The sequence below is a fragment of the Mobula hypostoma genome, chromosome 21 (genome assembly GCF_963921235.1).
Source record: "Mobula hypostoma chromosome 21, sMobHyp1.1, whole genome shotgun sequence".
In the NCBI taxonomy this organism is placed as follows: Eukaryota; Metazoa; Chordata; class Chondrichthyes; order Myliobatiformes; family Myliobatidae; genus Mobula; species Mobula hypostoma.
In genome coordinates this window covers 4963015-4989398 of record NC_086117.1, presented here as the reverse complement: position 1 = coordinate 4989398, position 26384 = coordinate 4963015, and the positions used below count along the sequence as shown (strand labels likewise).

General features: G+C 43.4%; 1 protein-coding gene across 5 annotated transcripts in view; it reads right to left on the bottom strand.

Moving 5' to 3' along the window:
• Window positions 1-12866: 12866 nt before the first annotated feature.
• LOC134359753 (rab GTPase-activating protein 1) overlaps window positions 12867-26384 on the bottom strand; it is a 247067-nt gene continuing 233549 nt past the window's right edge. For all 5 annotated transcript variants that reach the window (XM_063073339.1, XM_063073342.1, XM_063073340.1 and 2 more), the window contains 2 exons: window positions 22409-22606; window positions 12867-18030 (listed from right to left, as the gene is read on the bottom strand). In XM_063073339.1, the coding sequence (XP_062929409.1) occupies window positions 17908-18030; window positions 22409-22606 (321 nt within the window). In that variant the 3' untranslated portion in view covers window positions 12867-17907. The remainder of the gene's footprint in view (window positions 18031-22408; window positions 22607-26384) is intronic.

The window sequence follows — 26384 nt, the reverse complement described above, 5'->3', positions numbered from 1 at the left end:
TTAATATCTTGTATACCTCTATCATGTCTCCTCTCATCCTCCTTCTCTCCAAAGAGTAGTAAAGCCCTAGCTCCCTTAATCTCCGATCATAATGCATACTCTTTAAACCAGGCAGCATCCTGGTAAATCTCCTCTGTACCCTTTCCAATGCTTCCACATCTGACCAGAACTGGACACGGTACTCCAAGTGTGGCCTAACCAGAGTTCTATAGAGCTGCATCATTACCTCATGACTCTTAAAATCACTATCAAATATTGACACCAAACATTAAAGAGATAATTAGTCAGATGGCATTTGACCTTGGTCAGATGGAGAAGGTTTTATAAAGTCTTAGGCTACGGAGAGATTTATGTCAGAGCAATGAGAGAATTTCCGAGCTGAAGAACTGGATAGCTGAAGGCACGGTCGTCAGTGCCGAGGTGATTAAAGTCCGGGTGACTAAAAGGCCAACTCCACCATGGACTGTCCCAAGCCCGGCTCTGAAAAGAGGAGAGTTGGGCATGGAGCTAGCAACCCCATCCTGTTAAAAACCCAGAGTTACCAAAATGCCAAAGACTTCATCCATAGAAGAAAGATACAACATGAAAGATTGCCCAAGACTGAGGACTTTGGCGAGTGGCTATCGGCAGTTTATGCCCTGGGAGGGTTGAGGGGTTTAAGAAGAAGAAAAAGGTTAAAAGGTCGGAATTGAATGAGTGTGGATAATCTTGGAAGGGCTTCAAAATAGAGAAGATGACAGAGAAATAGATGTTGATTGCAGGTCGCAAAACTGCAAACGTACCAGCTGAAATTATATCAGAATCAGATTTTTGATGAGATCATTAGGCACCACTTAAACATACTCAATGGTCAGATCTACTATATCTGTACTACATCAAATATCAGTTAATCTGCTGAAATCTCGAGTATGAGCGTGGTTGAACAGTACAGGCCCTTTGGCCCATGATGTTGTGCTGACCCTTTAACTTACTCCAAGATCAATCTGGGGATGAAGGAATTGTCAATATTAGACCTAAAGTCACAGCAGCAGAGTTAAGCCATGTCGGCTGAATGAGTCTGCACTATTGTCCCATCATGACTGATCTATTATCCCTCTCAACCCCATTCTCCTGCCTTCTCCCCGTAACCTTTAACACCCTGATTAATCAAGAACCCATCAGCCTCTGCTATAAATACACTCAATGACTTGGCCTCCTCAGCTGTCTGTGTCAATGAATTCCACAGATTCACCGCCCTCTGGCTAAAAGTCCTCTTCTCTCTGTTCTAAAGGGGTGTCATTGTCTTCTGACATTGTACCCCTCTGGCCCTAGACTCTTCCTTCCCCCACCCCACCCCACTATAGGAACCATCCACTCTATCGAAGCCTTTCAATGTTCAATGGGTTTCAATGAGATCACCCCCTCAATTCTTCTGAACTCCAGTGAGTACAGGAGCAGAGCCATCAAACCCTCCTCATACGTTAACCCCTTCATTCCCAGGATCATTCTCGTGAGCCTCCCCTGAACCTTCTCCAAAACCAGCACATCTTTTCGTAGGTAAGGGGCCCATTATTTTGGGGACAAAAACCGGCATCAGAATTTCAGCCTGAAACGCTGACAATTAATATACCACCCCCCCCCCCCCCATGAATACTACTTGACTCACCTGTGGATCGTTTGTGGCACTACTGAGGCCTCACCTTGAGTATTGTGTACAGTTGTGGGCTCCTCATCTTAAGAGATGTGTTGGCATTGGAGAGGGTCCAGAGGAGGTTCACAAGGATGATTCCAGGAATGAAAGGGTTATCATACGAGGAACGTTTGATGGCTCTGGGTCTGTACTCATTGGAATTTAGAAGGATGGGGGGATCTCATTGAAACCTTTCAAATGTTGAAAGGCCTAGACAGACTAGATGAGGAAAGGATGTTTCCCACGGTGGGAGAGTTTAGGACAAGAGGGCACAGCCTCAGGATAGAGGGGCGTCCATTCAAAACAGAGATGTGGAGAAATTTCTTTAACCAGAGGGTAGTGAATTTGTGGAATTTGTTGCCACGTGTGGCTGTGGAGGCCAGCTTGTTGGGTGTATTTAAGGCAGAGATTGATAGGTTCTTGATTGGACATGGCATCAAAAGTTACGGGGAGAAGGCCAGGAGCTGGGGTTGAGCAGAAGACAAAAAAAGGATTAGCCATGATTGAATGGTGGAACAGACTCGATGGGCCAAATGGCCTAATTCTGCTCCTATGTCTTCTGGTTTGTTACCTTGTACAACTGCAGGCTGCTCTGACCACATAAAATTGTGTTTATTTTGCATTGTTGCTAACTGGTTCACCATTGGAGTTTATATTGAAGAAATGACGATCACGATTGTTTAATGTCATTTCCCGTACACGAGTGTAAAGGAGATTGAAATAGTTGTTACTCTGGATCTGACGTAGCATAAAAAATCCAGTAAATAAGGAACACAATTATTAAAGATTACACAATAAATATAAATACATAAGATAGCTTATATACATAAATTGATTATATTTCCATAAGGTGATGCTAGGCTCAGGACTGTCTGTACATAAGGTGACTGACAGGAAATGATAAAGTACTGGTGGTTGGGGTGTGGAGGGTGGGTCAGTGGGTGGAGGTGTTGATCAGTCTTACTGCTTGGGGAAAGTAACTGTTTTTGAGTCTGGTGGTCCTGGTGTGGATGCTACGTAGCCTCCTCCCTGATGAGCGAGGGACAAACAGTCCACGAGCAGGGTGGGTGAGATCCTTCATGATGTTACTGGTCCTTTTCCAGCATGTTTCTGTATCTATGTCCTTGATGGCAGTGTGGGGAAGAGTTCAGCTGCATCCATTTAAATATCCCTGATTTTAAATTGGGAATAAATAAGACACCAATAGTTTATACAAGAGATACCACTGCTTTTCAAAAAATAACAAAAGATAGTGCTGCTAAACTGTGAATAATGATGAGGTGATAAGATGCTTCTGGCACTGGAGAAGAATGAGAGTGGGAGGAAATTATGAGCCTTACACAACAAGTTGCCAAGGAGACGGCAACAACTTGTATTTTTATTGAGCCCTCAAAACGGCAAAAGTTCCCTGAGAGGTTCAACAAATAAAATTTGATACGAGACCACACCAGGAGATATTAATCCATTTTGTTTTATTTTCATGTTTGCAATTTTACCCCAATGTAAAGCACTTTGAACTACATTGTCTGTATGAAACGTGCTCTATAAATAAGTGATTACAACAAAAAGGTTGGTCAAAGTGAAAGGTTTTGCAGCACAGTACAGAGCCCTGGCTCGCAATGTTGTGTCGACCCTTTAATCTACTCTAAGGTCAATCTAATGCTTACTTCCAGCATGGCCCTCCATTCTACTATCATCTATGCAAGTATCTAAGAGCTTCTTAAATGTCCCTAATGTTTCTGCCTCTACCACCATCCCTGGCAGGGTGTTCCACACACTTACCACTCTCTGTGTTGGAAAAACTTACCTCTGACATGCCTCCGAAACGTTCCATGAGACGATACGACATTGGAGCAATCTTAGACCAATCAGCACATTGAGACTGCTCCACCATCTTATTCATGGTTGATTTACTTTCTCTCCCAACCCCATTCTCCTGCCTTCTCCCCATAACCTTTGACACCCTGACTACTCAAGAATCTATCAACCTCCATTCTAAATACACCCAATGACTTGGCCTCCACAGCCATCTGTGACAATGAATTCCACCACCCTCTGGCTAAAGAAATTCCTCCTCATCTCTGTTCTAAATGGACGTCCCTCTCTTCTGAGGCTTCCTCCATTCACCTTATCATTATGTCCCCTCGTATTAGCCGTTTCCGCCCTGCAACATTGTCTCTGGCTGTCCGCTTGATCTATGCTGATTATAATCTTGTACATCTCCTTCGCTTCAAAAACTTGTTCCCCTTGACTATTGAAGCCCTGATTCCCAACGGAGAGAGCTTACAGCCGGAGAGAGCACAGCACTGGAGGGGTGCCGAGGTCCTGGGACATAAAACAGAGACAGACGAAGTATTCAAACAAGAAATTAGCCAGTTCTGTTTACAGATTCATCAAACCCTGACCAGCCAGATCAAATTTTCGGATGCCTGTCTGGAATTTCATCCTGTAGAAAGCAGCTGGAGTCTGGGTCCTGCCCCTGACCTCTAACCCCCCCCCCTTTGTCCACTAACACCCTGTACCGCCCCAAAACCAAACTGGTACAAAGTAGCCTGCCGAGATAACTGCATCTTCCTTTCTTCAAAGTAAAGATTATTCAGATAGTGGCGTAATACGTGGGTGCAGAAAATACAAAATATCTCAGTTTTTGAGTGTGAGTGCATTGAATTGCTGAGAGTCTGTACAGATTCATTCATCATTCAGGCCATGACAAATCACTAAAATATCAAGGTTTCAAATGCAGGGTGTATCTTCCAGAGACACCAGCTATAAATATTTTCTGTAGTGTATGCAAAGTAATATTGGAATTGGTTTATTAATGTCACGTGTGTTGAGAATCAGTGAAAAGCTTGCCTTGCATACTATTCACACAGATTTGATCATTACACAGTGCATAGCACACCATGTTTACATGTTCACTTTGTGTACATAGAATATGGAACATTACAGCACGCTACAGGCCCTTCGGCCCATGATGTTGTGCTGACCTTTTAACCTGCTCTGAAATCAATCTAACCCTTCCCTCCATTTTTCTTTCATCTGTGTCCCTAAATAAGTGTTTCTTAAATGCCCCTGATGCATCTGCCTCTACTACCACCCCAGATAGGGTGTTCCATATACCCACCACTCTCTGTGTAAAAATACCTATTTCTGACACCCCACTATATTTTCCTCCATTCACATTAAAAGGATCCTTCTTGTATTAGTCTTTCCATCCCGGGGAAAACTCTCTGGCTGTCCACTCGATCTATGTCTCTTATTATCTTGTACACCTCTATCAAGTCACCTCTCATCCTCCTTCCCTCCAAAGAGAAAAGCCCTAGCTCGCTCAACTTATCCTCTTAAAATATGCCCCTTAATCTAGGCAGCATCCTGGTAAATCGCTGCATCCTCTCTAAAACTTCCTCATAATGAGGTGACCAGAACTGAATACAACATTCTGAGTGTGGTCTAACCGGGGTTTTGTAGAGCTGCAACATTACCTCACAGCTTTTGAACTCAATTGCCTAACTAATGAAGGCCAACACACTGCATTACTTCTTTCCACCCTCTCAACTTGCACAGCAACTTTGAGGTTTTGTTATAAACTGAAGACACAACATCATTACACACAAAATGCTGCAGGAACTCAGCAGGTCAGGCAGCATTTAAGGAAGGAAATAAACTGTTGACATTTTGGGTACAAACCCTTCATCCGGACTGGAAAGGAAGGGGGAGAATGTCCGAATAAAAAGTTGGGGGGATGGGAAGGAGGACAAGCTAAAAGGTTGTAGCCAGGTAGATGGAAAAGTTAAAAGGCTGGAGAAGGAATCTGATAAGAGAGGAGACCATTGGAGAAAGAGGAGGAGGAGAGGCACTGGGTGAGGGGAAGAGGTAGGAGACCAGAGTCGGGTATAGAGGAATTAGGAAGGAGGGGGAAAAATGATCGTAAGTTGGAGAAATTGGTGCTCATGCTATCAGGTTGGAGGCTACCTGGACGAGGTGTTCCTCCTCATTGTGGCAGTAGATAGATGGACCGACCAGTCAGAACAGGAATGGGGATAGGAATTAAAATGGTTGGCCACCAGGAGATTCAGCTTTTGCAGATGGAGTTGAGTTGCTTGACAAAGCGGTCCCCCAATTTACGTTGGGTCTCACTAATGTAAAGGAGCACTGGATACAGTTGACAATCCCAACAGATTTGCAGGTGAAGTGTTGCCTCTGCTGGAAGGACTGTTTGGGATCCTGAATGCAGGAGAAGTCGATTTTGGTGTGAACTCCCAAAATTTAATGAGGTGCAATCAATAGCTCAATAATTTGGGGCAGTATGACGGGGGTGAAGGGTGGGGCAAACATTTCTGGGCCACAGATGTGATTCCAGATGTAGCCTCCCTGGTGCTGGGTGTCTGAGGGGATCACTTAGCATGAGGTAACCGAGGAAAATGACAAGACCCTACAGCTGGATGGTATGTGTGTGTTGGGAGGGAGGAAAGGGGACTGTTTTGTTATGGTATTGTTGGCGTTGTTCTGCCGAACATTGTGGACATGCAATGTTGGTGCTGGAAGCATGGCGACACTTGCGAGCTGCCCCCAGCGCATCTTCAGACAGTGTTGGTCACTGACACAAATGATGCGTTCCACTGTGTTTCGACATTTTGATGTGCTTGCGACAAATAAAGCTAATAGCTCAAATCACTTATTGTATCTACTGGCGCGGTAGCATAGTGGTTAGCACAAGACTTCTTTGAGCAAGCCCCACATTCCAAAGATGAACTGGTTCAGGTCAGTAAGTTGTGGGCATTCTATGTTGGCATCAGAAGCATAGCAACACTTGTGGGCTGCCCCCAGCACATCCTTGGACTGTGCTGGTCATAAACGATGCAGTGCACTGGATGTTTCATAGTCATAGTCGTACTTTATTGATCCCGGGGGAAATTGGTTTTCGCTACAGTTGCACCATAAATAATGAAATAGTAATATGTAAATTATGCCAGGAAATAAGTCCAGAACCAGCCTATTGGTTCAGGGTGTCTGACCCTCCAAGGGAGGAGTTGTAAAGTTTGATGGCCACAGGCAGGAATGACTTCCTATGACGCTCAGTGTTGCATCTCGGTGGAATGAGTCTCTGGCTGAATGTACTCCTGTGCCCAACCAGTACATTATGTAGTGGATGGGAGACATTGTCCAAGATGGCATGCAACTTGGACAGCATCGATGTACATGTGACAAATAGAACTAATCTTGGTTTTAATTTCTGACAGCACAAACTGTTGTGTAATTGCTCCTTTTCCCTCTGTTCAAGTGACATAACCTCCTTTGGTGACCATTCCAATGTTGTTCTTTCTCACAGCTTTGTTATTTTTTTAACCAATAATCCGTCCTATAGATGTGCTGGAGTGCTGATCTCAGGTTAGCCTCTCTCCTATTGGCTTTCTAACAGTGAGAACATCACGTGATCACTACAGCTTTCAGTCTTTCCTCACCTTCCCAGTGAATGAGGCAGCTGGGCTAATGTTTCCTTCTATCTACCCCAGCGTCGAGGTTTGTAAGACTGGAAGGAATAGGGTGAATGAGTAGCAGCTTCAGAATCAGAATCATATTTCTTATTTAGAGGAGATTTACCAGGATGCTGCCTGGATTCACAGCATAACTTGTGAGGAAAAGTTGAGCAAGCTGGGGGTTTTCAGTCTGGAGGGAAGGAGGATGAGAGGTGACTTGATAGAGGTCTGCAAGACGATAAGAGACGTAGATAGAGCACACAGCCAGCACCTTCTCCCCAGGGTGGAAGGATGGCTAATACAACCAGGCATAATGTTAAGGTGATTGGAGGGAAGTGTAGTGAAGATGTCAGAGGTAGACAGTTTTTACTCAGAGTGGTAGGTGGGTGGAATGCCCTGCCAGGGTGGTGGCAGAGGTAAGTACATTATGGACGTTTAAGAAACTCTTTGAAGGATGATAGAAAGATGGAGGGCTATGGGGTGGGTGGAGTAGATTCAATTCGGAGTCAAAATGATAGCACAATATTGTGGGCCAATGGACTTGCACTGTGCTGTACGTTCTATGTTCAAATGTGATATTTATTTTATGGTAGCAGTACAGCACAAAGACATAAAATTAATACAAATTACAAAATTTAAAAAGTCCAAAAAGGGAATAGTACTATTCTTGAGTTCATGGGCTGTTCAAAACTCTGATGGTGGAGAAGCTGCTGCTTCTGAATTGTTGAGTGGGTGTTTTCAGACTCCTTGTACCTCTTCCCTGATGGTTGTAATGCAAAGAGGGCATGCCCTAGATAATGAGAGTGATAGATGCTGCCTTCTTGAGGAGCATCTCAGGAGATCTGAGGACTCAGATTGTGGTTGGAACCAGTTATTTAAGTTACATTACATTACCCTCAGCAGTTCAGGAGCCTGATGGTTGTACCATAGAACCATAGAAACTACAGCACAGAAACAGGCCCTTTGGCCCTTCTTGACTGTGCCAAATTATTTTCTGCCTAGTCCCACTGACCTGCACACAGACCATATCCCTCCATACACCTCTCATCCATGTATCTGTTCAATTTATTCTTAAATGTTAAAAAAGAACCCGCATTTACCACCTCGTCTGGCAGCTCATTCCATACTCCCACCACTCTCTGTGTGAAGAAGCCCCCCCTAATGTTCCCTTTAAACTTTTCCTCCCTCACCCTAACCCATGTCCTCTGGTTTTTTTCTCCCCTTGCCTCAGTGGAAAAAGCCTGCTTGCATTCAAGTTGTAGGGTAACAACTGTTCCTGAAACTGGCGGTGTGGGACCTAAGGCTCCTACACCTCCTTCCTGATGACAACAGTGAGAAGAGAGCATGGCCTGGTTGGTGGAGATCCTGGATGACAGATGCTATTTTCCATGCAAAAGAACTTAGTGGTGGGGAGGGCTTTACTAGTGATAGACTGGGTTATATCCACCTTCTTTTGGTAGACTTTTCTATTCCCAGGCACCAGAGTTTCCACACCAGGCTATGATGCAACTGTGCATCTATGGAAAGAAAATGCAACTGCTAATTTCCTAGACAAGATGACAAGATGGTAAAATGACGCAGACTGCATTTGTTCATCACTGGTTTGAAGCTAAATCACATCATAATATTGAAAAGCCTAGAGAGAATGTTTCCAGTAGTAGGGGCATCTACGACTACAGGGTACAAACTCAGAATAGGACATCCCTTTAGAACAGAGATCAGGAGGGATTTCTTTAGCCAGAGGGTGGAGAATCTATGGAATTCACTGTCTCAGATGACTGGGGAGGTCAAGTCATTGGGTATATTTAAAGCAGAGATACTTGATATGTTCTTGATTAGTAAGTGTGTCAAAGGTTACAGAAGGCAGGAGAATGAGAATGAGAGGGAAAATAATCAGCCATGATCAAACGGCAGAACAGATTCAATGGGCCAAATGGCCTAATTCTGATTCTATGTCTTATGGTCTTACAATTATTAACAAACCAATACTGCGCAAATTTATTGTGCTGGAATTGGGCAAGTTTAAATGTTGGAACTGCACATTCCAGATAGTGTCAGAAGTTTGCATTGCCTTTACAGGTATCACCTGGTTGGTGTGTTCTTAATACTGTGAGTGGATGTCTTGCTTTCCAGTCCTGATGAAGAGTCCAGGGCCAAAACATTGACTGATTATTCCCCTCCATAACTGCTGCCTGATTTTCTGAGTTCCTCCAGCACTCTGTGTTTATTGCTCAAGATTTCCAGCACCTGCAGAATCTCTTGTACAAAGGAACATGAAACTCAGTCCGCAAGAAAGGCAGATATGTGGGAAAGGATTTGACTAGGAGAGGAGACCTCTATGAAGGAAATCCAAATGATCACATCAGGACTAATCACAGAGAAAAACCATTTAAATCAGTAATTGACCATTCTTAACAACTCCATTCCAGTGATGGACGGTATGAACAGTTAACCACAGTTGAATACCAAACAGATAGTTGCTGTGCAACGTAGAGGATTAATTATCCTTTTACTTTAATCACACATTGATTTTCTGGTAAAAATTGCTAAGGCACATTAATCAGATATTGATAAACCAGTTCTACATATTAATCAACTGTTAACACCCATAAGCACCCCAACACCTTGATTTATTTTGCAGTTCTCTCAAGTTCTATTTTACTTTTTTAAAGAGTACAGTAGTGCTCTATATAATTAGACATACCAGAGATGCACAATAGCCTAGTGGTTAATATCACACTGTTACAGTGCCCGTAACCAGGGTTCAATTCCTGCCACTGTCTGTAAGAAGTCTATATGTTCTCCCCTTCACCACTTCTTTTTCTTCCCCCCCTCTCATCTGATTATCAACAACACACTACTCCCTCCGGTCTCTCACACCTCCATCCCTTTTATTCCAGTGTCCATCTTCGGTCCTGTGTCACCTCCACCCTCTCTTACCTGCCTATTCCTCTCCTATCCGATTCAACCACCTTCAGCCCTGTCACCTCCTCCCTCTCTTGCCTATTCCTCTGCCATCAGATTCCATCTTCTTCCGCCCTCGGTCACCTCCTCCATCACTTACCTATTCCCCCTTCTCACCTGGATCCACCTATCACTTGCCAACTCTTACTCCATCCCTTCCAATCCTGGCTACCTCCCCTCTTTCTGATGAAGGATCTCAGCCCGAAATGTCAACTGTCCATTTCCCTCCACAAATGCTGCCTCCCCTGCTGAGTACCTACAGCACTTGTGTAGCTGAGGAATACAAGAGTAGATTACTGCAAAGTATCACAGGACACTGGTGGGTTTACCAATAATTTAAAAAGCATGGTAAGGATCAACAATTCAAGAACAGTTTCTTCCCCTCCACCATCAAATTTCTGAAGCGTTAATGAGCCTAATGAACGATAGTCTTTTTGAACTATTTTTTAATATACTTATTGTAACGTATATTTTTACGTATTACAATGTACTGCTGCCACAAAGCAAATTCCACTACATGTGCCCGTGATATTAAACTGATTCTGAACTATTAAAGACCCCAAGGACGGTTACAAGCTTTCGAGTTAAACGTGTTGACCCACTTTAAAAAGCTGAAAAAACAAAGTTCATGACCAACAAGTCAACATGAGGCAAGTTAAAAATAGTCACAACAACTAAATAAAGAGCCCCAAATGCTCTTTGCACCACTCTGAACAGGAAGCAGCAGTCTTCTCTCTCACACAATTAGCAAGCGGTCTTGAAGTCCACAACGTCATACAAGGTGCATTGTTCTTGCAGGAGTTCACAATAAATGAACAATCAAAGTGGCAAAATACACTCAGTGGCCAATCTATTATGTACACCTGTCCATTAATGCAAGTATCTAATTAGCCAATGGTGGCAAAAACTCAATGTAGAAAAGCATGCAGACATGGTCAAGAGGTTCAGTTGTTGTTCAGACCAAACATCAGAATGGGAAAGAAATGTGATCTAAGTGACTTTGACCACGGAATGACTGTTGGTGCCAGATGGGGTGATTTGAGTATTCAGAAACTACTTATCTCCTGGGATTTTCATGCACAACAGTCTCTGGAGTTTACAGAGAATGGTGTGGAGTAAAAAAACACAAATGTAGTATCTTCTGATACAGCAGCAGGGAAGGGACGTAGTGGAGTTACCAACATTATAACATAGCGATTAGCGTGATTCTTTACATTGCCAGCTGCAAGGTCATGGGATTAATTCCTATCATTGTCTGGAAGGAATTTATACATTCTCCCCATCAACACTCAGGTTATCTCTGGGTGCTCCTGTTTTCTCCCACGTTCCAAAGACGTACAGGTTAGTTAGAGTTGTGGACATGCTACATTGGTGCCAGAAACATGGCAACACTTGCGGGCTACCCCAGCACAATCCCTGCTGATTTGATTTGATGCAAAGGATGTGTCTCACTAGATTTTGATGTAAATGTGACAAAGATTATCTTTTTCTCTTTAATCTCAATTATCTTTGATCTGTCAGTAAAATGTTTTGCCCAAGCTAACACCTAATTATATTCCAGCAATTCGGAGCAGACTTAACAGGCCGAATGGTCTATTTTGGCTCCTGTGTCATATGGTCTAACCTAAATACAGTGTACACATCCATAAAGATATAACAATTAAAAACTGCCTTTACCTTAATTATATTTAAATACCAGGAGTATTAGTTCATGTTGGAAATCAAAGGAACAGCACTGAACTTTTCACTCATCATCATATCAGATTTTGCCACAGTAACATCGAGTAACTGACCCATGCAGTTGGCATGCAGCTTGAATGGCATATGTATAGAATTATAACACCACTCACAAGAGGTTAACTAGTTTCATGATCAACACGGACCTCTCAAGGTTATTTACATCAGCTGAAACTTGTCCAGCTATGGATTTGGCTCAAGTTTAGAACAAATTGCCAATTGCCTTTAATTACATACTGATCGAGAGCAGCTAGTGAGTCCAGGGAAATTTGAGGCTTGGCCCTGGTAATTTAATGCAAACATGTGTTCTATTTCAGTAGGGCTGCTGGCATTACAAACAGTTACTACAAGCTTGGGATAGCAAAACCATGTTCATTCTTGCAGGAGTTCACAATAAATGAACAATCAAGACAGCAATATACTCAGTGGCCACTTTATTAGGCACACCTGTATACCTGTCCATAAATGCAAATATCTAATCAGCTAATCATGTGGCAGGAACTCAATGCATAAAAGTATGCAGACAGGATCAAGAGGTTCAGTTGTTATTCAGACCAGATATCAAACAGGGGAAGAAATGTGATCTAAGCAATTTTGACCATGGTATGATTGTTGGCGCCAGATGGAGTGGTTTGAGTATCTCAGAAGCTGCTGATCCTCTGGGATTTTCATGCACAAGTCTCCAGAGTTTACAGAGAATGAAGTAAAAAACAGAAAAAGTATCCAGTGAGTGGCAGTTTTGTGGGTGAAAACACCTTGTTAATGAGAGAGGTTGGAAGAGAACGGCCAGACTGGTTCAAGCTGACAGGAAGGTGACAGTAACTCAGATAACTACACATTACAACAGTGGTGTGCAGAAGAGTAGTCAGAGCACACAACACATTGAACCTTGAAGTGGCTGGGCTACACAGCAGCAGAAGACCACGAACATTCAATGTCTACTTCATTACGTACAGGAGGTTCCTGGTACAGTGGCCAGAAGATAATTTGACTAGTCAAAATTTGCTCACCCAATAAAAAAGTTAAATTAACACACATCACATGTGGCAAATCTTTATTTAACAAAGTAGTTAGGACAAGCAAAATAATTCATCTTTTTGACATGCTGTGTTTGATGGCAATGAGCTGTGATCCAAGTATAACGTCATATCTGATCTCCGGTTGAATTTTTTGGTAACAGCAATACTAATGCCGGCTGAGACCTCTCAAATGCCTTGGGGCACGAGGGGAGGTCCTTTCTACCATTGAGAAGATTCACACAGACATTTACTCAATCCTTTCATATTTAAACAAATTTTAAAAAGCTTTATTTGTCACATCGCAACATACAGTGAAGTATGTCACTTGTGTCAATGACCAACACAGTCCAAGGGTGTGCTGGGGGTTACCTACAAGTGTCGTCATGCTTCCAGCGTTAAGGTAGCATGCACACAACTTACTAAGCCTATCAAGTATGGAGTTCAATTCTCACTGCTGTCAGAAGTTTGTAGACTGTCCAGGTCACATTCTAAGTTAGGATTAGTAAGTTGTGAACATGCTATTCTGACAGCAGAAGTAGGCTGCCCCCAATACACCCTCAGAGTTTGCTGGTCATTGATGCAAACAACAGTTTTCACTGTATGTTTAACGTACACATGACAAATAGACATAGAGGTAAGACAATCAGAGAAAAGTATGTGAGAGCCAGTGTTTACTTCCCTCAGACGAGTACATGGCTCCTGTTCCTAGAACAGAAAGCAGAGCTATCACCGCACAAGGGTAGATACTGATGCTAAGTAAGCTTTGCTCACGATGGAAAGGTTTTATTAAAATGTATGCTAATGACGTGGACGTTTATGTACACGTCTCTGCTTGGAACAATACAAAATATCTACCTCATTATGGTCTTGCACTTCAATGCTTACCTGCAGTGTAGCTGCTAGACTTTATTCTGCATTGTTATTGTTTTACTGTGCTCTGCCTCAGTGCACTGTGTAATGATCTGATCTGTATGAACAGGATGCAAGACAAGCTTTTCACTGTATCTCAGTACATGTGACAATAATAACCAATATCCTATGTGAATATTTTAAAAATACAGATTTCCAGTAAAACAGCCAGCATAATCAAGGACCCGACCCACCTACCCCAGGCATTCTCATTTCCCCTCTCCCATCAGGCTGAAGATACAAACACCTGAAAGCATGTACTACCAGGCTTCTACCCCAGTGTTATGAGCCTATTAAATAGTTCCCTAGTATGTCCAGATAAGACTATTGACCTCACAATCTATCTTATCATGATCTTTCCCTTACTGTTTACCTGCACTGCACGTCACTATAAGATATAGGAAGGTATCAGCTCCTTGCACGCTTTCCATCTGTGCTGGGTTGAGTGTCAAGCTAGCAGCTCGTCCTCATACAAAAACAGATGCTAAAGATACATACAACAAGGTTGCTACCTGATGCGTCACAAGGTGCAGAAGGGAACAACAGTAAGATATAGGAGCAGAATTAGACCATTTGACCCATCGAACCTGCTCCACCATTTCATCATGGCTGATCCAATTCCTTCTCAGGCCCAAACTCCTTCATGCCCTGATTAATCAAGAGTCCCTCTCTCTGTATACCTACAGTCTGTAAACCTACACCTTCTCTGTATCTGTTACTTTATTCTGCATTGTTATTGTTTCACCTTGTTCTACCTCAATGACTTCATCTAACAGTATAGAAGACAAGCTTTCCACTGTAACTCAGTATATTTCACAATAATAAACCAATTCCAATACCAAAGTGTGACATGAGACAAACTATAAATGAAGACATTATTCTATAAAATCTAATTATTGATTGCTGAGTCAATGGGAAGCTAAGCATTTGTCCTAAACATGTGGACCTATACAAGTGTCCTGCTCTGTGACATGTTGACAATGACCTCCACGATCACAGATGAGCCTTTTACCTGCTGGCAAAGAGAAGACACACAGCTGTGTTCACACTCTCTCTCTGCTGCCGCAAGCGTAGGACTTCCAAAGGCTTAGAAGACTCTCCTTCCTCCTGTCTTCAAGCTGAAATCCTTGAATAACTGCTACTAAAAAATAACATACCCTACATGGAGAGCTGACCTAACTTGTTGCAGGGCAGCCTTTGAGACCAGACAAAGTGAGGATGTGAGAGGTAAATCATATACACAAGAGGTTCTGCAGATGCTGGATTCTTGATTGGTCTGGGCATGAAGGGATACGGCGAGAAGGCAGGAGATAGGGGCTGAGAGGAAAAATGGATCAGTCATAATGTAATGGCAGAGCAGAGACAATGGGCCTAGTGGCATAATTCTGCTCCTATATCTTATGGAAATCCAGGGGAACACACACAAAATGCTGGAGGAACTCACAGGTCAGGTACTGACTATGGAGAGGAACAAACAGTTAATGTTTCAGGCTGAGAGGCAAGGTTTTTTTTAACATAGAGAATGGTGGGTGTGTGGAATGCACTGCCAGGGGTGGTGGTAGTGGCAGATACATTAGGGGCATTTAAGAGATTCTTAGATAAGCACATGGATGACAGAAGAATGGGGGCTATGTGAGAGGGAAGGGTTAGACTGATGTTAAAAAATTGGCACAACATCGTGGTCTGAAGGGCTGAGCTGTAATGTTTTAGAAGACCATAAGACATAGGAGCAGAATTAGGCCATTCAGCCCATTGAGCCTGCTCTGCCATTCCATGGCTGATCCCAGATCCCACTCCACCCCAACACCTGCCTTCTTGCCATTTCCTTTGATGCCCTGACTGATCAGGAAGCTATCAGCTTCTGCCTGAAATATACTCACGGACATAGTCAGCTTCCGCCAGTCTGTGGCAGAGCATTCCACTGATTTACTACTCTCTGGCTAAAATCATTCCTCCTTACCTCTGTTCTAAAAGATCGCCCCTCAATTTTGAGGCTGTGCCCTCCAGTTCTAGTCACCCCCACCATCGGAAACACCCTCTCCACATTCACCATAGCTAGTCCCTTCAACATTCAGTAGGTTTCAATGAGATTCCCCGCATTCTTCTCAATTTCAGTGAGCACAGGCCCAAAGCTGCCAAACACTCCGCATATCTTAACCTCTTCATTCCCGGAATCATCCTCATGAACTTCCTCTGGACTCTCTCTAATGACAATACATTCTTTCTGAGATATGGGGCCCAAACTATTGACAATACTCCCAAATGTGATCTGACTCATGTCTTATAAAGCCTCAGCATTATCTCCTTGTTTTTATATTCTATTCCCCGTGAAATAAATGCCAACATTGCATTTGCCTTCTTTACCACAGACTCAACCTTCTGGGAGTCTTGTATGAGAATTCACAAGTCCCTCTGCACCTCTGATGTTTGAACCTTCTCACATTTGAGATAATAGTCTGCAATATTGTTCCTTTTACTAAAAAGCATTATCATACATTTCCCAACACTGTATGCCATCTGACAATTTTTTGCCCATTCTTCCAATTTGTCTAAGTCCTGCTGCAATCGCATTGCTTCCTCAGCACTACCTACCCCTCCACCTATCTTCGTATCATCCACAAACTTTGCCACAAAGCCATCACATCCATTATCCAAATCATTGACAAACAATGTGAAAAGTAGCAGTCCCAATACTGACCCCTGAGGAACACCACTAGTCACTGGTAGCCAACCAGAAAAGGCCCCTTTTATTCCCACTTGCTGCTTTCTGCCTGTCAGCCATTCCTCTATCATGCCAGTATCTTTCCTGTAAACCCATAGGATATGATCTTGTTAAGCAGCCTCATGTGTGGCACCATATCAAATGCTTTCTGAAAATCCAAGTAAATGACATCCACTGCCTCTCCTTTGTCCGCCCTGCCTGTTACTTCCTAGAAGAATTGTAACAGATTTGTCAGGGAAGATTTCCCTTTACAGAAACCATGCTGATCTTGTGTTATGTAAATCCCTGGCACATTAGAACATAGACTCAGAGGGTGGTAAGAGTGTGGGACGAGCTGCCAGCGGATGAGGGTTTGATTTCAAAACACGAGAAGTTTGGTACATGGGGTATGGAAGGTTATGATCCAGGTGCAGATTGATGGGAGTGGGCAGAATAATAGTTCAGCACAGACTAGATGGACCAAAAGGGCCTGTTTCTATGCTGTAGTGCTCTATGACTCTATAATCCACTTACAGTGGGTAACACTAAATCTTAGCTTAACAAAGGATAACGGGAATCCACACTCAGTAGTGTTTTTTTAACCAGGATATATTTCAATGCATGAAGTATACACAGTGCACCCTAATTACTGTATGTTAATACAACGTCTACACTTAATGTTGAGAAGGTTACAGCACATTTGGCATCAAACAAATAAGACAGTGGTATGACACTACAGACAAAGCACTGGCACATCCTGTGCTGAAATATTACACCAGGCAGCATTAGGAAATCAAAGAACAGAATTAAAAAATAAACGAACTTGAGTTACGTTATGTACAACGCAGTGCCTCTCAGACACGTACAGTAGGTGTGTAACAGCAGAACATAAACCATTATAAATAGGTACATTAAGGTGCAAAGGCTTCCATCTTACTGACACCCCACTAGAAACCCAGAGAGTGTTGAAAAACTACATTAACTTCAGCTTCTCTGGGAAGCTGCGATCCTTTGCGCACTTTGATTTTAAACTGATCTGAAATAAATTTATATCAAAACAGTATACAGTAGATTCAAAATCAAAACTTTGTTTCAAGTTATTTGTTAGTTTTTTTTGTTTCTCTGGTACATAAATGTGACTCAGTTGTGCAAGTAGAGACACATTAGAGGGGAGTAGCCTCTTGTCTCAGGACAGCAGAAGAGAGCCAAAATTACTGGAAAAAGGGTCTCGCGTGTGTTAAACATCAGCAGTATAAAGACCATTCTAAAGGTAAAAGCCATTTCTTATGGTATTGTTGGGGGTAACAATCCTTTAACCATGTTAATCCACAGACTGTGTAGGTAAGGATACACATTCTGGTCCCCTAAACTGTAACAGATGTCAGCGTTATTTGGAACTGTCCTTGTTTCCACTTCACCCAGCTGACTTTCTTACGAAGTCTCTTTGCCCTGGACGCCAGTGGCTGTTTTAATTGAGCTTAGAGTTCGGTTGAACCAGGTCTTCTTTGCCGCCTGAACTTCATTCAAAGCCAAACCCAAGTGGTGCTCCAGGTCCTGAAAACAGAACAGAACAGAACGATTGATTACCTGGCTGGAAGCCTCAATCTGTGCACTGCGTTAAAGGGATTTACAAGCAATTCACTCCAAGTAGTTTCCCTCCCCCTCTCTTTTTCCATTCTGGTTCCCACTTTCACCCCTTCTCTTCTCACCTCCCTCTTGGTGGCCGCCCTCCTTCCCTGTTTAAGGTGAGGGGGGCAAGATTTACAAGGTAATTGAGGGGCAATTTCTTCACACAGACAGTGATGGGTAAATGGAAGGAGCTGCCAAAAAGAGGAGGAGGTCGAGGTGGGTAGAGTGATGACCATTAAAAGACGTTTGGACAGGTACATGGATAGGAAAAGCTTAGAGGGAAACAGGCCAAACACAGGCAATGGGACTAGTTAGATGGCCATCTTGGTAATTATGGGTGAGTTGGGCTGAAGGCCAGTTCCATGCTCTATGAATCGGCCTCCACACCTGTAAGCCTGCTTCTGCCAATGTTAAAATGTTAGCTGATCTGCCCAATAACAAATGCAAAGATCAAGTCCAGAACCCAAAGAAGCCACAGTTTCAGTGCTGGTGAGGACAGTAAATATTTCTCCTCTCCTTGGGTCTTTAACGTACATGGCTGGAAGCCTCTATATAATATTATCAGTCTTATCCTGAAACTCTATCCGCTAGAGAGGACCTAGGCAAATGGAGGCTACCCAGACACAATAGGAAGTGTTGTTGCTCTAGTTCAAGTTTAATTGTCATTCAACCATACAAGAATACCCACGAATACAGCCAAATGACAGTGTTCCTCTAGGGCTAAGGTATAAAACACAATACCAACAGTAACAGACAGCACAAGGCACATACAGCATATATAAGATAGCAGAAAACATACAAACGATATAGCCTAAGTCCCAGAGTCCATGAACGTTGCAGCACTGACTCCAGTAGGAATGCCGTGCCTCATTGCCTCTGGCACTCCGGAGGAACACCCAACGCCTCACCCTGGCATTAGGCATCGTCCTTGCTACAACCGAGGCCACGCAGCTTCCACCGATAAACCAACGTATCGGACTTACAGCTTTCCACACCTCCAATATCAACGTGGTTTTGCGATCACAAATGACTAAGACAATCACTGGCTTTAGACTGCACGACCTCGCAGCACTGATGTCTCTGTCACAGGCAGCATCACCAAGTTCAGCTCCTTCAGTTTCTCCGTCAACAAGCAACTCACTGATGGGGCAGACTTCCAGTACTTAAATGTCCAGCAGGACCTTACCATTGTAAAAAAAAGTTTAAAAAGGCAATAACACCTTTGTTGACTCCGTAGAAGCTGCTGTGTGTGAGCATGTCGCCATCTTATCGGAAGACTACTCTAACCTGACAGTGGCCTCAAAATGGGTGTAGAGGCAGCCATGGCCTAATATGGGAGCAGGTGGCTACAGGGAAATCCCACCTTTTGCGGCAGACAGAGTGCATGTGCTCAATGAAGTGGTCCCCCAATCTACTTTCTGAGGCCCTGAGGGAGGGGTGGAGGGTAAGGTGTAGCACTTAGCCTATGGGGAGCGGCGAGTGGTCACAGGGGTCATGGAGAGAGCAATCCCTGCAGAAAACAAAAAGTTCTTCCAGCACACTGTGTGTATTGGTGAAACCAGGAAATGCTTTTGTCTTCAATGTTAACAAAGATTGACAACACTTTTCATGTGATGCAAGCAGATGATGGAAAAGGATTTGAACCTGACAGAATAATAACACAGCCATCAAACCACTGTTTTAAGATAACATTTTCACCGTGTGATTAGAATTTTTATTTCTCTCACAGAGCACTTATAAATTGCTCTCTCTGCTGACACAGGCAGCATTTTACACAGTAAATAATGTATCGCCCACTAACATAGAGGAGAAATCACCTTGCTCGCTTTTTAACAAGGTCAGATCTTACAGGATAACCACACAGGAGTAGAGTCAGACAGCACTGCAACAGAGAAACAGGCCCATCTAGTCCGTGCTGTGCTGTTATTCTGTTTCAGCTCTACAGTGTTATGAGGGCACGAAATACTGCGGATACCACACACAAGAAGCTGGTGGAGCTCAGAAGATCAGGTAGCACATGTGAAGCCAGGAGAGAGCAGAGGAGGTTAACCAGGATGCTGCCTGGATTAGGGAGCATGTCTTGTGAGCAGAAGTTGAGTGAGTTTAGGCTTTTCCCTTTGGAGTGAAGGAGCACGAGAGGGGACTTGATAGAGGTGTACAAGATGACAAGATACATAGATCCAGTGGACAGCCAGAGGCTTTTCCCCAGGGTGGAAATGGCTAATATGAGAGGGCATAATTTTAAGGTGATTGTAGGAGTATATAGCGGGGGGGGGGGGAATACATGAGGGGTCATTTAAAAATTCTTAGATAGGCATATGGATGATTGAAAAATGAAGGGTCTTGAGGGAGGGAATGATGGATTGATCTTAAGAGTAGGTTAAAATGCCAGCACAACATCATGGGACAAAGGGCCTGTAATGTTGGGTGGAAATGAACAGTTGATGTTTTGGCTCAAAACCCTTTACCTGCGTCGATGAAGGATCTCGACGCGAAACACCAATGTTCCATTTCCCGCCAGAGAATCCCCACAGAATTCCTGAAAATTTTTAGGTTCATTCTGGATCTGTTTCCCGGTTCTCCTCATGAACACTCCATAAAACCTTAGGACATAGGAGGATAATCACGCCATTTAGCCCATCGAGTCGGCTCCACCGTTTGATCATGGCTGATTTATTTTCCCTCTCAACCCCATTACTCTGCCTTCATTATCTTTAAGATTAAAAAAAATGCTGACAAACACCATCAAAATTCATAAGCAGGACTTTAGGATGGAGAAAATATGCTAACGGTGAATGCCATTATTAAGACATGTTTGAGTAATTTTTCATTTACAGACCACATTACAGATGCCCAACGTGAAATGACCAACAACCACCAACTTACACAGGCTGAAGACCAAAATGAAGCTACTTTCAGTGAAAGTTTGTTCAGAATCAGGCTTATTCTCACTAACGTATTGTGAAGTTAAATGTTTGGAGATCAGAGGTCCTGGCTCTGCAGCAGGTTTTAATACTGTGTATAAAATCCTGTACTGGGTGGACAGGACCTCATTCGGAGGCTGGCACTTTAAACCAAGCAGCACTCTGTCTGCTCTGCACAATCTGGGAATGTGGATTCGGTGGCCAAACTGAGACTAAAATTGTTCACCCTGATCGCAAAACACTGTTGGATATTAAGAACACTCAGTACTACAGGTCTATCCCACTAGCAGGTTGTTTGACAGTGATGGAGCTGGACTTATTGCGCACCATGTTGCAGCCTGCTTCAGCCACCCAGAGCAAAAGACGTCAGAAGCGATGTGAGGTCCAATAGACGATGCAGGTGCTTGTCTTGGATGTTTTTGTTCTGGTCACAAGACCCTGCTCGACACTGGTAATGTAGAATACTGTGAGTCCGAACTGTATGGCCTCGGTTGTGACGTGGACCAGGCCCTTGTGCCTTGGGGTCGCCTATTGCAACTGCCAGGGAAAGAGGTTCTGGAGCTGGCTACGTGCCACCGGATCCCACACTGGGTTGGGGGTTGGTCCCTTGTCGGTGCTGCCCTCCAGTGTTTGCTCGGTGGAAGACAAGCTGGACAGTGTTTGTCTGCAGCTGCACTTGCATGAGATGAGGAACTGCTGCAGACTGTTCTTGCAGAAACGTGGCTCCAGGACAACACACATTCACCATCAATCTATATAGGCTGTGACACTCACAGACTTGGGCTAGATTATAATCTATTATATAACTATATTTGGTAACTATATATTTTTCTGCTATTGTAATTAGATGTACTGGATGTGCTGCGTGAGATTTGATACTGTGTTGTGCACCTTCACCCCAGAGGAACACCCGTTTTGTTTGGCTGCATTCACGTGTATGGTTGAATGATAATTGAGCTTGAACTTGAAATTTGACCTGCAACCACAACCCCGGAACCACCGACCCAGGACTGCAGTGAGGGACTTGGGCAGTATTCTGAGTTACACAACCGTGACCTTTCTTGTAACTTTCTATAAATGTTGCACTGACTGGCTGCACCTCCGTCTGGTATGGAGGGTTCAACACACAGGATCCCAAGAGGCCAAACAGGATTGTAGGCTCAGCCAGCTGTCACGTACACAGTACATCAAAACGTAGAGTGAAACACATATTTGCATCAATAACAAGCACAACCTACAGACATGCTGGGGTCGCCACATAGTGCTGAATGGCATGGCAACAATGTTCAGTACAAGAACAAAAGCAACATGTTCCCTTCCATGCTCCCTCCCTCCAACCTTAGTGTATCCCACAGTCCAGATGCTCAGCTGGCACGCACCTGTATTTTGCATTCGGCCTCTACCAACTGCAGTTTGGTCTGAGCCAGCTCCAGCTCCATCTCCCGCAGCTGGGTCTTCAGCAACTCTTTCTCCTTGTCCTGATAGTCTTCAGAGATATCCTTAGAAGTACTGACAATTTTGAGAGTCCCCTCTTTGTTGAAGAGTTCTCTGCAGCGATCACAACTTTGAACTTTTCCCTGTAATGAGAGAGATATCAGTCAGTGCCACTTTAATGAAAACATTCTTGTTGTGAAGATGCAACATACTTTAATTATAGCGGAAATTTTTTGCTTCCTATGCATTAACAACATATCTCAGAGGTTGTTCACGAGAATGATCACAGAAATGAAAGGGTTAATGTATGAGGAGCGTTTGATGGTCCTGGGCCTGTATACACTGGAATTTAGAAGAATGGGGGGAGGGGATCTCATTGAATTCCACTGAATACTGGAAGGCGGAGGGAGAGTCGATGCGGAAAAGATGTTTCCAATAGTGGGGGACTCTTAAGACCAGAGGGCACAGGTTCAGAATAGAAGGATATCGTTTTGGACAAAAATGGGAAGGAATTTCTTTAGCCAGAGGATGGTGAGCCTGAGGAATTCATTGCCACAGACAAATCATTGAGTATATTTAAAGTGGAGGTTGATAGGTCCTTGATGAGTCAGAGCATCAAAGGTTACGAGAAGGCAGGAGAATGGGATTCAGAAGGATAATAAATCAGCCATGGTTGAATGGCATTGCAGACTTGATCAGCTGAACGGCCTAGTTCTACTCCAATGTCTTATGATCTTCCCACCTGTGATACCAGATGAGTTCAGTGCCATTTGTACAGGTACAATGACAAACTTACATCAGCATTACAGGCAATAGCATTAGAGACACAGCATTCACAACAAAAACATCAATTAAACAAGAGATTCTGTGATGCTGGTAAACTCGAACAACACACAAAATGCTGGAGGAACTCAACAGGTCAGGCAGCATCTATGGAAGGGAATAAGCAGTTGACATTTTGGGTGAAGACCTTTCATTAGGACTGGAGAAGAATGAGGAAGAAGCCAGAGATTAACTATAAATTATATAAAATAATAAAAAAAAGCAGAATTAGAACAACAAAAAAAGTCCATTGTAGTGTGAAATGATCATAGTTAACCAATTTCCCCCGGGATCAATAAAGTATGACTATGACTATGACTAGAGAACCAGTGACCAACATTGTATGAGTTCCTCCAAGAGCCAAATGGTTAAAGTAGCTGTTTTTGAAACTGGTGGGGTGGGACTTCAGGCTTCTGTATCTCCTGCCCGATGGTAGCTGTGAGAAGATGGCATGGCCTGGATGATGGGGTTGTCTGGTGGTGATAGATGTCGCCCTCTTGACGCAGCTTGTGTGATATATCGAGCTGAGTCCATTACTCTCTACAGCTTCCTGTGTTTCTGCATGTTTGAATTGCTGTACCAAACCATGATGCAACTAGTCAAAATGCTTTCATCAGCCCATCAGTAGAAGCTAACTAGAGTATTCAGTGACATGCCAAATGTCTTTGACCCTTGAAGAAAATAAAGGCAGTGGTGTGTTTCTTTGTGATTGCGTCAGTGTGTTGGGCCCAGGTCAGGTTATCTGATATGTTAACTCCCAGGAATTTAAAAAGCTGTTGACTCTCTCCACCACCAATGTAGACTGGTGCATGTCCACCCTCCTTCCTCTTCCAAAACTCAAAGATTAAGTCAAAATTATTTTTTTTACTGATGTTGAATGTGAGTTTGTTGTTGCACAAACATTCAACTAATAGCATGTTCTGTGCAGAAGTGCCATAGATCTAGTGCATTTAATGAGTTACTCTGACCTTGTGGTCAGCACCTTCATAGACAGTCGGCACCCTGATCATGAAGTTCTAGTCCGGTTTCCTCCCACAGACCAAAGACATACTAGTTCAAAGTAAATTTATTATCAAAGTACTTATCTGTCATCGTATACAACCCTGAGATTCATTTTCTTGTTACATAGTAAGCCCAAGAAACACAACAGAATCATTGAAAGACTGCACCCAACAGGACAAGCAAACAACTAAAAAACATACTGTGCAAATACAAAAACGAAGCAATAAATATCGAGAACGTGAGATGAAGAGGCCATTGGTAGCGGAAGCACTTCAATGATGCGGCGAGTAAAGTAATCCCCAGTGCTCAAGAGCCCCATCACTGAGGCTGAGGGTGATAACAGCTCCTGAACATGGTGGTGAGGCTCCTGAATCTCCTTCCTGATGACAGCAGCGAGAAGAGAGCACAGCCTGAATGGTGGGGGTCCATGATTACTGATGCTGCTTCCCTGCAATGGTCGGGAGGGCTTTATCGGTGCTGGACTGGGCTGTATCCACTAACTTAAACTGGACACTGTAAGTTGTCCTGTGATTAGCCTTGGGTTAAATAGGTGGGTTGCTGGGTTGGTCCAGGAGGGCCTGTTCTGTACTGCATCTCTAAAGTTAAATAAAAATGAAAATATACAGTACATACCCTTCAGCCCAGGATGTTGTGCTGATCTATGTAAACCTACTCCACGACCAATCCAACCCTTACCTCCTACAGAGCCATTACCCCCCCCCCCATTTTTCCTTCATCCATGTGCCTACTCAGATTCTCTTTAATGTCCCTAATACATCTGCCTCTACCACCACCTAGCAGTGTGTAAAAACGTTCTTTCTGGATGCCGTTCTGGTTGGAGGAACTAAATTAGCAAGGGTTTACTCATCAGACTCGGGGAATTCTGACCTATTGCATGTGCGTGAACTATTCAGAGAAGGAGCAGAGCTTCACATTAATACATCAAATCTCCCTGTTGTATTAGCCTCTTCCATCCGTGTTTAGAATTTATTTATTCTAGCAAGTAACACCAATGTGGATTCTGAAACTACTTTAGATTCAATAACAGGATGCTTGCACGGGCATCAGAGCATCCAGTAATGTCAGGAGTGTTACAATGGGTCCACACAGTTCTCCAAGGTTAATTTTGTGTTTTAACATCAGCCTGGCACAAGTCGGTAAATGCATATTTTAAGCAGTAGCTTCCTGACAGAGGAACGCTCAAGGTCATTTATAGTAAGAACTCAGCTGGTGTTTTCTGTACCTTGTTTCATAAATTAAGCAAAAGAAGAACAAAGAAAATTGTCTAAGGACATTGGGATGGATGAAAATAAATGCAGGGCTATCTGGGAGGGAAGGGTTATATTGATCTCGGAGTGGGTTAAAAGGTCAGCACAACATTGTGGGCCAAAGAGCCTGTACAGTTCTATAGTCCTTTGCCTCTTGTTTAGGACAGACCCAAATACAAAAGGAGCAAGAACAGTAATTTAAAACCAAAAATTCTGGGGAATATTCAGCAGGCCAAGCAGTAGCTGTGGTGAGAGAACAGGTAACAGTTTTACTGGAAGCGAAATGAAAAAAAGGAATATCTGTGATAGGATGATAGATGACAGTAGGTGTGCTGGCTAGAGAGGGGAGTTGAGATGGTATACAGTAGTTCACACCTGTTCTGATATGAACTGGAATTTCTGATTTCAGTGTAGTCTCCTGTGCAGTAACATACTGAGACTGAAGGTGAGATTCTGTTTACATTGATCTTACACTGGGCTTCGGTGGAACAGTACACAGAGAGGGTAGACAGTCAGGGTCTTTCTCCCCAACGGTGGAAGTAATGAAAACGTACAGGGCATAGTTTAAGGTAAGAAGAGGAATGTTTAAAAGATATGAGGGGAGCATGCGTGGTGGGTGCCTGGAATGAGCCGCTAGGAGCAGATCTGATAATGGTGTTTAATAGGCAGTTGGATTCATGGTAATGCAGGTATGGAGCATAGACTGTGTGCATGCAGATGGACTGAGGATTGACACAGATAAGGGTTTGTCCCTGTGCTGTACAGATCTATATTCTACGAGTCTCTGCTGCCATCTCTTCTCCAGTGGTCCTGCAAAGAATCACATATT